We start from the raw sequence: 11,844 nt of genomic DNA, 5'->3' as shown, positions 1-11,844 counted from the left end.
GAGACAACAAATGGCCTTTCTTTGCTGCAGCTACAAATCAGACTCTGGCATATCAGGCATGTCTGCCATCAGGTACCCAATCCCATAACGTCCATTGGGAGCAGTGTCCAGAGCTGGTGACCCAGTCTGTTTCCGGTATATGTTTTTTGCCAAAATTTGGGGAGGGCACTTCACTTGGGCTCTTCCCATGGATTAGACTTGTGCTATCTCCCTCCAGATTAACAGGTTCCTTTATTATCCTTCCCCTTTTGTAGGACACAGACGCCAAGCTCCCAGAGCTGTCGTCGATCAGGTTGCAACGGCGCACCATGAAGATGATCGGGACGGGCAGTATGGCCAACACCATCAGAGATATGCAGACAATCATTTCCCCATGTTGGATAGCTGTGGAACTCCTCTGTAGCCTGAGAAACACAAGGGAGATACTATTAATACACCTTCACTTCAAAAAAGGGCTACCCAGTAGTCCTCACCAAGGCCTGCAGTTTTCCATCACAGGCTCATCTATCTTGGCAGCCTGCACCAATAAAGATCTCAAATCCGAACAGCCATGGAGATGTAGGATTGCTGTCTTTCTGACACTGAGCAGAGCAGGACCAAAACACTGTCCCACAGTTTCTGAGATGCTCAGAGCACTCTACCAGAATCTAAATCAAGATTTTCACCTTAGGCTTTCTGCTACATTTAGAATCATAGAATGGTCCACGCTGGAAGGGACCTCCAAGCTCTTCCAGTCCAACCTCCCTGGAGGCAGCAGGGACATCCCCAACTAGATCAGGTTGCCCAGGGCCTCATCGAGCCTCACGTTGAATATCTCCAGGGAAGGGGCCCCGACCACCCCCCTGGGCAACCTGTTCCAGTGTGCCACCACCCCCATAGACAAGAACTTCTTCCTGGTATCCAGCCTGAATCTGCCCTTCTCCAGCTTGAAGCCATTGCCCCTTGTCCTGTCACTGCAGGCCTTTGTCTCTCTCCATCCTTCTTGTAGCCCCCTTCAGGTACTGGCAGGCTGCTATTAGGTCTCCCTGGAGCCTCCTACTCTCCAGGCTGAACAACCCCAGATCACTCAGCTTGTCTTCATAGCAGAGGTGCTCCAACCCCCTGATATCTTTGCGGCCCTCCTGTCTGTAGCCATTCCCAATGGTGAGACACTAGCACAGGTTGCCCAGGGAGGTGGTGGAAGCCTCATCCCTGGAAGTTTTGAAGGCCAGGCTGGATGTAGCTGTGAGCAACCTGCTCTAGTGGGAGGGTGTCCCTGCCCATGGCAGTGGGGTTGGAACTAGATGACCTTTAAGGTCCTTTGCAACCTAAACCCTTCTGTGAATCTATGAATCTGAAATACTTCAGGGATGATGATGATGATGATGATGAGAGTATCTGTTATATACATACCGTATCTTCAATCCAAGCACTGTAGCCAGGAGGACTTAATCCCATTTGGACAATGCTAGCTACCAGCAAACACAGCAATACCAAAGGTGAAACATACTTCCACATGTAGTAATAATACTGGCTTGGAGAAAACCCAAGCATGTCCTTCAGATCCTCCATAAATCTGTGAAGGGAATGAAAGGTTATTGTTAGGTGCACACACTGGGATTTCAAGTACCATCATTGACAGACAGCATCTGATCCAAGGACACACTGAACAGATTCAAGCCTAGAAATGGCAGCAGTTTGGATTACTTGATGGACTGAAAAACAGAGCCTGTGTTCCCAGTTCAGATCTGATGGACAGAAGGCACCACAACAAAGCACTGAGACTAGTAAAATGCTTCTTTGGACAGCACAGGAAAGATATTTCAAGCCACAGAACCACAGACAAAGGGAGGTGATTCTGCCCCCCTTTATTCTGCTCTCCTCAGACCTCACCTGGAGTACTGCATCCAGTTCTAGAGCCCCCAAGGACTTGGAGCTGCTGGAGCAGGTCCAGAGAAGGGCCATGAAGATGATCAGAGGGCTGAAGCACCTCTTCTATGAGTCACTTAGTGAACACATTCTGAGTGATTGCAGTCACAAGATGTAAAAACATTAGAGGGACTGGGTGGTCTTTTCTCTTCAGCCATCACTGATAGAAGGCTACTTACCTTCAATTGACAACTGTACTGCTTCCAGCTACGTTTTGACCCTGGTCTTGGATATCTCTTTCTCCATTTCCTTTCTGACAAGTAATGCAAAGAACTAATTGCTACAACACGCCAAACTAAAGCTAGTTCATGAACTGAAACTTTCTCACTGTTACTGCCATTAGGAGTTTGCCTTGTTCCTTACTCAGGCTGCCTGGAACACTGCAGGGTCTGCTCAGAATACTCATCCTCATCTGCTGCTTAGATCAGAGCTATTACACCCTTTCACTTGCCATCTTACTTCTATATAAACTCCTCTTACTTGCACATCCAGTCTGCTTTTTAAGTCTGTAATTTGGCCTCTTTCACTGCATTCTCCTCTCTTCTAGGGGGAACGCTAGAACAGGGTGCTCAGGGAGGTGGTTGAGGCCACTTCCCTGGACATATTCAAGGTAAGACTCAAACGAGACCCTGGGCAACCTGGGGATGTCCCTGCTGACTGTGGGGTGGCTGGAATGGAATGGAATGAATGGAAGGGAATGGAATGGAATAGAATAGAATAGAATAGAATAGAATAGAATAGAATAGAATAGAATAGAATAGAATAGAATAGAATAGAATAGAATAGGACCAGACCAGACCAGGTTGGAGGAGACCTTTGAGATCATCAAGTCCCAACCTATCACCCAACACCATCTAATCAACTAAACCATGGCACCAAGCACCTCATCCAGTCTCTTCCTAAACACCTCCAGGGATGGTGACTCCACACCTCCCTGGGCAGCACATTTCAATGGCCAATCTCTCTTGCTGGGAAGAACTTCTTCCTAACCTCCAGCCTAAACCTCCCCTGGCACAGCTTGAGACTGTGTCCTCTTGTTCTGGTGCACTATACCTTGCTCCAAACATGTCCTTAAAACCAGATGCCCTGACTGACCCACTTTCTGTTGCAATTGAGCTGTGGGCTTCAGTGCCCTGTCCTGATGCACTATACCTTGCTCCAAAACATGTCCTTAAAAGCACAGCCAGACTGACCCACTTTCGACTTACCTCCACTTAGGTGCACATTTCAAATACTTCAAGCAGTGTGGTTAAAATAGTCATAGTTACTGTAACAAATGCTGTTGATAGACATGGAGAGGGAGATCCAAGGCCTTCACTCACTTGTCTATTCCATAAATTCGTGTGACTGCAATGTTCTCCAGAATGACCACAATAAGCAGGGGGCAGAGTAGCTGAGTAGTCATCCAAACATGGTCACAAAGTAATTTCCAGAGTGCTGCACAAAGATCAGGCCAATGAAAAAGGCTACCAGGCAGCAGATGACTGAAACAGAGGACAGAAACCTGAACTGTAATCACAAAAGCTCCACAGAGAGTTTTGGAACAGCAAAGATGTTGTACTTTGAGGCATTATTTCGTATCTGAGGACATTTTGCTCTCTATGTGTGGGGGGGTGGGGGTCAATTTGAAGTGCATCAGGAACCTTACCCTGCTCCTGTGCAAGGGAGAAGTGATGCAATAAAAATTACTGGAATTGCCATACTACAGCAGCCCTGATGAAGCAGCAGAGACAATCAGCAAGTGACTGCTTCTCATGAAACGTTTAACTTCACGTTATACAAGGCTGAAGTCAGCTGAACCGGTAAGCTGAGCAGCACATGTCACATCACTTGGATCATTGGATCACTTTTGGGACCTCAGAAGTGAAAAGAACCAAATGTTTCAGACTGTAATGCCAGAAAATATACAAAGGTTGAAGAAACTTCCTCTAAAGATCATTCATGGCATGAAGTTCCACTAGGACAGGCTGAGGGAACTGGGGTTGTTCAGCCGGGAGAAGAGAAGGCTACAGGAGCCCTGACAGCAGCCTTCCAGTACCTGAAGGGGGGCCTACAAGAAGGCTGCAGAGACCCTGGTTACAAAGGCCTGCAGGGATAGGATGAGGGCCAATGGTTTGAAATCAGAAAAGCAGATTTAGATTGGGTGTCAGGAACAGTTTTTTTACCCTGAGGGTGGTGGACCACTGGAACAGGTTGCCCAGGGAAACAGTTGAGCCCCATCTCTGGAGATATTCAAGGTCAGGATCAACAAGGCTCTGAGTAACCTGATCTAGTGGAGGATGTTTCCTCCTCTAGTGAGAAGATAGTTCACTCACCAGTAAGAATTTCTTTCCTGACCTTGAAGGTATCAACAATGGGTGTGATGATGCCCTTCAATGGTTCCAAACATACTTCCAAGTCCCAAATTTATCAACATGAGGAAGAACATGACTGACCAGAAAGGAGAAGCAGGGAAATGGGTCATTGCTTCTGTAAAGGCAATAAAAGCTAAACCAGTGCCTTGAACTGCCTGTCAAGAGAAAACAAACAAATAAATCCATATTATTGCTCATTAACAGAAACTTTTTCTGTAGTTTGGTAGTCTGACTGTGTAGATATGCAGTGTCATTGATTGAAACTTGGAAGGTGAAGAGAGATCTGGCTTGCTTGCATCTCTAATACATGACTCTTCCAAATCAGCAAAATTATGAACACTAATGAACACCATCATCTGAAAGATTGGATTTGGCTGAGAACATGGAAGTTGATCAAGGTTAAGGACATAGATCTTCCACAGAATCACAGAATAGCAGTTTGGAAGGGAGCTCAAAGGATCATCTTGTTCCATCTCGCTTGGCAGAAGCATGGTCTAGACAAGAAGGCCCAGAACTACCCAGGGGAGATTACTCCAATGTCTGACTGTGAGAAATTTTCTTCATGAGCACCTCTCCTATGAAGACAGACTGAGAGAGTTGGGGTTGTTCAGTCTGGAGAAGAGAAGGCTCTGAGGAGACCTAATTGTGGCCTTCCAGTATCTAAAAGGGGCTACAAGAAAGCTGGGGAGGGGACTTTTTGGGGTGCCAGGGAGTGATAGGACTGGGGAGATTGGAAAAAAACTAGAAATGGGTAGATTCAGATTGGCTGTTAGGAATAAATCCTTCCCCATGAGGGTGGTGAGAGACTGGCACAGGTTGCCCAGGGAGGTGGTGGAAGTGTCATCCTTGGAGGTTTTTAAGACCAGGCTGGATGCAGCTCTGAGCAACCTGATCTAGTGTGAGGTCACTGTGCCCATGGCAGGGAGGTTGGAGTAGGTGACTTAGAATCACAGAATCAATAAGGTTGGAAAAGACCTCAGAGATCATCAAGTCCAACCTATCACCCATCACCTCATGACTAACTAAACCATGGCTTCAAGTGCCACATCCAACCCTTCTTTGAACACCTCCAGTGATGGTGACTCCACCACCTCCCTGGGCAGCACATTCCAATGGCCAATTACTCTTTCTGGAAGAACTTTCTCCTCACCTCCAGCCTAAACTTCCCCTGGCACAGCTTGAGACTGTGTCCTCTTGTTCTGGTGCTGGTTGCCTGGGAGAAGAGACCAACCCCCACCTAGCTACAACCTCCCCCTCAGGTAATTGTAGAGAGCAAGAAGGTCTCCCCTGAGCCTCCTCTTCTCCAGGCTAAGCAATCCCAGCTCCCTCAGCCTCTCCTCACAGGGCTGTGCTCAAGGCTTCTCCCCAGCCTTGTTGCCCTTCTCTGGACACGTTCAAGTGTCTCAATGTCCTTCTTCAATTGACTTCTAAGATCCCTTCCAACCTAAACCATTCTGTGATGTGTTACAAATCAGCAAAGACTAAATTAAGGTATCAAAAGTCTTCAGGTGAGCTAAAACGCAGCCCTGCACAGAACCATGCTCTTGCACGGATCTCTACAGAACATAGTGCCTATAGGTACACTGTCTACTGATACTCTAAGTATACTTCACCGTTTTCTTCAGGCTTACAAATAGTAATCTGTTCAGCAGCTCTGTATTTAATATTCACTTAGTACAAATATTAATCTGTTCAGAACCTCTGTAAGATTTACTGAGTACTCTTACCTTGTCCAGTTCATCTTCAATCTGACACGATTTCAGACCAAGAGACTCAAACTCCTCCTCTTTCACCTTCTGAATAATGTCATAAACTAAATTGTAATCTTCTGCTGTAATGCTTGAGAAATTGATATGATGTGGTATCATATCCTGGCTCAGATTGCCTACTTTCAAGAGCTTTAAGATCTTCTCTGAATTCCTGCAAAACACAACAAAAGAGAGCCATCAAGCTCGATGATCTGTGTTAACTCCTCAATTAAATATACCATTAAAATAAATGTTTTAGAAAGAAAATGGATATTCATACTGGATAACACATTTTTCATTTATGATACTGGCTTTGAAGCCCAGAACTGCAAACACCACCAAAGTTGCCAGCACAGAAGTGAAAAAATTGATGAAGGACACCAGTACAGCATCAAAATGGCAGTTGTTGTCTCTCTTGTTGTAGCTTGAAAAGGCAATGACTCCACCAAATCCAAGCCCTAAGGCAAAGAACACCTGAGTAGCAGCTTCTCTCCAGACCTTGGGCTCCAGCATTATTTCAAGCTGTTTGAAATTAGATATAATATATGTCAGCTATAAAGTGCATTTCTCTTATATGAAAAGACAACAGAAGAAATTAAAACAGGAAGACAACCCACATCATAAAATGCTAACACTCTACCACAAGACAGTTTCATTATGATCAAGATGAAAGCTGAAGGTGAAAGACCTGAGGCTGAGCAAGCTTTGTGGGCCACTATTTCTATTTAAGGTTATAGTATATAAACCTTATAGCATATAAACCTTATACTATATAAACCTTATAGTATATAACCCTTATATTATACAATCCTCATAGTAAATAATCCTTACATTTTATATATATAGTAAATAATCCTTATATAATCCTTATAAATAATCCTTACAGTATACAATCCTTACAGTAAATAATCCTTATAGTAAATAATCCTTATAGTACCTAATCCTTATTGTTCCCTACAATGAGGCACTACTGGAGCTCTATCATAACTGAAATAACAGCTAGCAGCACTCAGAAATAAACACAAACATCCACCTTTTGCTCTCTCTTTTTCTTAAATACAATATTCACTGCCTGTTTTTGATCTGTTTTTACAGTATGGACACTTCTCAGGGTTAAGCTGTGCTTTGGGAGGAGCAATCCTCATGCAAATGCAGTTAACTGTTTGGAAAGTTGCTTTGTTGTTACTTCTCAAAGCGGGGGGGGAAAAAAAGTGACCAGGAGGCACAGGTTCTTACATGGAACTCTATTGCATGCAAATAGGTAAAGCAAAACACAACAGAGGAGATCAATGCTGGCCACCACAAGCTGTGCAGTCCATGAATCAAACCTCCCTTAATCCAGATGCTTTGAATTTACCCTGAATGGGTCATGTAGCTGAGGGACAACTAAGCTTTCTATCCAGTAACTGAGTTGTGTTGCTCCCTGAGCTAACCATACCACAAGAAACATCTTTGTTTCAACTTGATGAGTCATCATCTGGCTACAGTTAGACAAAGAAGAGGTGCATGTGAAATTTAAACATGATCAGGGGGCTGGCACACCTCTCCCATGTGATGGGATGAGCGAGCTGGGGTTGTTCAGCTTGGAGAAGAGAAGGCTACAGGAGACCTAATAGCTGCTTTCCAGTACCTGAAGGAGGCCTATATGAAGGCTACAGAGGGACTGTTTACAAAGGCCTGGAGTGACAGGATGAAAGGCAGTGTTTTGAAATGAGAGGAGATTTAGAATGGATGTTAGGAACAAGTTCTTTAGCATGAGGGTGGTGGAACACTGGAACGGGCTGCCTGGGGACATAGTTGAAGCCCTACCCCTGGAAATACTCAAGGTCAGGCTGGACAAGACTCTGAGCAACCTGATCTAGTGGAGGATGTCCCTGCTCAGTGCAGGGGGGTTGGACTAGATGAACTTTGGAGGTCCCTTCCCACCCAAACCATTCTATGATTCTAAGACTTTCTCAGTTTGATCCAGGGCCTCTAGTTATTTAAGATGCAGAAATGGGTAGATTCAGATTGGATGTCAGGAAAAAGTTCTTCCCCATGAGGGTGGTGAGAGACTGGCACAGGTTGCCCAGGGAGGTGGTGGAAGCCTCATCCCTGGAGGTTTTGAAGTCCAGGCTGGATGTGGCTGTGAGCAAGCTGCTGTAGTGTGAGATGTCCCTGCCCATGGCAGGGAGGTTGGAACTGGCTGATCCTCGAGGTCCCTTCCAACCCTAAGAATTCTATGATTCTAACAGTGAAAGACCTTACATCTGTGCACAAGATCTGCATTTTTTTAAACCTTGGCCTTGACAGAAAGAGTAGACATAAATAGCATCAGCAAAAATGTCAGCATCATTGGAAGGACTGTCTTGCTCAGCAGAAAAAAACCAAACCAACAACACTCTGTTATTGTTATCACAATATTTTGAAAGACTGTCAGTTTCCCATAAAGGTATGGTATTAAATATAAGACAGCTAGCAGATTCCTTCTTTAGTAATTTATAAATAGCTAAAATACAATGTAATTGGGGGAGGGGAAAGAAAGAAAGTAAGTATCTAAGTGAAAAAACCCTGTTTCTGACTTACACTTTTTTGTTCTAATTACAATGCACGAGTAGCTGCCGCAGGTAGTTCAGTCTGCCTGTATCGCAGTACTTGGCCACTAGAGGGAGCTCATGACCAGCGGAATCAGCAAGGGCTGACGTCTCTGGCACAGGCTGCCCAGGGTGGGGGCGGAAGCCTCATCCCTGGAGGGATTTAAGGCCAGGCTGGATGTGGCTGTGAGCAACCTGCTGTAGTGTGAGGTGTCCCTGTCCATAGCAGGGGGGTTGGAACCTTGGTTGGAGGGGGTTGGTCTCTTCTTCCAGGCAAGCAGCACCAGAATGAGAGGACACAGCCTCAAGCTGTTCCAGGGGAAGTTTAAGCTTGAGGTGAGAAGAAAGGTCTTCACTGAGAGAGCTGTTAGTCATTGGAATGTGCTGCCCATGGAGGTGGTGGAGTCACCGTCCCTGGAGGTGTTCAAGAGGGGACTGGATGTGGCACTTGGTGCCATGGTTCAGTAGTCATGAGGTGCTGGGTGACAGGTTGGACTTGATGCTCTTTGGGGTCTTTTCCAACCTTATTCTATGATTCTAGATGATCCTTGAGGTCCCTTCCAACCCTAAGAATTCTATGATTCTATCCAAATGCTGGCTGCAACCTACCCTTTGGTACCTCCTCCAAGGCACTCTCTGTGCTCTCAGATAAGCATTGCCAAGCATTTCAAAACAAACTGGCAATCGATTTGCTTTTAAAAGCTATTTTCAAGAGAGATTTTGGGGCCTCTGTATTTCAGCTTTGTACAGTTCTCCAGTTTCACTGCAGTAGTTAACTTCAGTGGGCTTTGCATAGACATAGAATCATAGAATCAACCAGGTTGGAAGAGACCTCCAAGATCATCCAGTCCAACCTACCACCCAGCCCTATCCAATCAACTACACCATGGCACCAAGTGCCTCATCCAGTCTTTTCTTGAAGATCTCCAGGGATGGTGACTCCACCACCACCCTGGCCAGCCCATTCTAATGGCAAATCACTCTCTCTGTACAGAATTTCTTCCTTCCTTGAGTCCTGTGTCCAGTTCTGGGCCCCTCAGTTTAAGAAAGATGTTTCATTGCTGGAAGGTGTCCAGGGAAGAGCAACAAAGCTGGGGAGGGGTCTGGAGCACAGCCCTGTGAGGAGAGGCTGAGGGAGCTGGGGTTGCTTAGCCTGGAGAAGAGGAGGCTCAGGGGAGACCTCATTGCTGTCTACAACTACCTGATGGGAGGTTGTAGCCAGGTGGGGGTTGGTCTCTTCTCCCAGGCAACCAGCACCAGAACAAGAGGACACAGTCTCAAGCTGTGCCAGGGGAGGGTTAGGCTGGAGGTTAGGAAGAAGTTCTCCCCAGCAAGAGAGATTGGCCATTGGAATGTGCTGCCCAGGGAGGTGGTGGAGTCACCATCACTGGAGGTGTTTAGGAAGAGCCTGGATGAGGCACTTGGTGCCATGGTTTAGTTGATGAGATGGTGTTGGGTGATAGGTTGCACTGGATAATCTCAAAGGTCTCTTCCAACCTGGTTAATTCTATTCTATTCTATTTTATATAGAGAGATTATTAACAGGGTGGTTGAGAGACCAAATTATAACTTCAGCAAGTCTGTGTTCTGCCTCTGCTATAGAATTCCTCTTCATCAGTATCCATCACATTTCTCTGCCCCTCAAACTTCCTATATTTGCCTGAGCAGCCTGCAAGTTCCTGCAGAAGCATGACTCTCTCAAGAGGTGACAGTGGGTGAAGCAGAGCACAACTCTGTATCACAATGCAAAGCCATTCTAATAGGATGACAGCTCTCCACAGACTCAAAACATCTGGAACCAAAAAGCTGGCAACATCCTGCCATCTGACACGAGCTACTACCTGCATTGATTTAATCACAGAATTCTAGAATGGTTTGTGTTGCAAGGGATCTCCAAAGGTCATCCAGTCCAACCCCCTCTGCAGAAGCAGGGACATCCCCAACTAGATCAGGCTGCCCAGAGCCCTGTCGAGCCTCACCTTGAATACCTCCAGGGATGGGGCCCCAGCCATCTCCCTGGGAAATCTGTTCCAGTGTTCCACTACCCTCCTAACATCCAATCTAAATCTGCTCTTCTCTAATTTGAAACCATTGCCCCTTGTACTATCACTGCAGGCCTTTGCAAGGAGTCTCTCTCCACCCTTCTTGTAGGCCCCCTCCAAGTACTTGGAAGGCTGCTATTAGGTCTCCCTGGAGCCACATCTTCTCCATGCTGAACAACTCCACCTCCCTCAGCCTGTCCTTGTAACAGAGGTGCTCCAACCCCCTGACCATTTCCATGGCCCTCCTCTGGATCTGCTCCATCAGCTCCATATCCTTCTCATATTGAGGGCTCCAGAGCTGGATGCAGCACTCCAGGTAAGGTCACATGAGAGCAAAGTGGCAGAATCACCTCTCTGGATCTGCTGGCAACGCTGCTTGTGAAGCAGCCCAGGAGGCAAGCTCACACTGCCTGCTCACGTCCAGCTTCTCACTTATTATGTGGCTTTCAGTTTTGAGACATCACTCCTGTTCTGCTCAACTATAAGATGAAATGGTCTTGTTTGGAAGCCCATTTCATAACACAGTATGAAAGTCCAGCATTACTCATTCCTGAGTGTGGCTCTAACTACACTGTAGTATAGATAGAATTACAAGCATTTGAGATGGATGTGGGTAGAACTTCAATCTTCAGGCTAAACAATGATTCATGACACCCCTTCTCATCTCTGTAGCTACAGAATCTAAAGTTCTGTAAGACACACTCCTGGTTAAAATGGTAGAAGTGAAAAATGTATTCTTGGATGTTTTGCTTTTGGCACAAGAAGAAAAAAACATGACAAGAGAAGCTGAGTGGTTGAGTACTTCAGCTAGTATTTAAGACAGGTGTCCTGTGCTTTGGCCTACTATGCAAACAGAATTAGTGTATTTCTAGAAAGGATCAAATCTGCCCCCTCTCAAAGGGACAAGTGAATTACATAAAGCCATGGCAGTGTTCAAGGTTTGCCATTTCCCTGTGGCATCCTGGAACTAGGCATTTCAGTCCTAGATGATAGTAAGATTTAAGCTTCACTCCTGTTTTCCTTAGTTGGACCTCTCCAAACATCCTGAGTCCTGCAAACAGCACTTTCAGTTGCTCAGTTTTGTAAAGGCATCCGAAAATTCCAAAGGCATAGCTTAAAACTACCACATCTGGTAAACCTTAGAATCATGGAATCACAGAACAGTCAGGGTTGGAAGGGATCTCAAGGATCATCTAGTGCCAACTCCCTGCCATGAGCA

General features: G+C 45.8%; 1 protein-coding gene across 1 annotated transcript in view; it reads right to left on the bottom strand.

The window, feature by feature from the left end:
• Nucleotides 1-6: 6 nt before the first annotated feature.
• SLC6A15 (solute carrier family 6 member 15) overlaps nt 7-11,844 on the bottom strand; it is a 54,729-nt gene continuing 42,891 nt past the window's right edge. The window contains 11 exon segments of the mRNA XM_068160936.1: nt 7-147; nt 149-367; nt 369-404; nt 1,393-1,555; nt 3,231-3,292; nt 3,294-3,314; nt 3,316-3,392; nt 4,224-4,278; nt 4,280-4,417; nt 5,990-6,182; nt 6,291-6,532. Coding sequence (XP_068017037.1) covers nt 31-147; nt 149-367; nt 369-404; nt 1,393-1,555; nt 3,231-3,292; nt 3,294-3,314; nt 3,316-3,392; nt 4,224-4,278; nt 4,280-4,417; nt 5,990-6,182; nt 6,291-6,532 — 1,323 coding nt within the window. The 3' untranslated portion in view covers nt 7-30.

The sequence above is a fragment of the Melanerpes formicivorus genome, unplaced genomic scaffold (assembly GCF_026170545.1).
Source record: "Melanerpes formicivorus ecotype bairdi unplaced genomic scaffold, bMelFor1.0.p_v2 SCAF_54, whole genome shotgun sequence".
NCBI classification, from domain to species: Eukaryota; Metazoa; Chordata; class Aves; order Piciformes; family Picidae; genus Melanerpes; species Melanerpes formicivorus.
The sequence above is the reverse complement of the archived record's forward strand: the minus strand, read 5'-3'. Positions and strand labels throughout refer to the sequence as shown.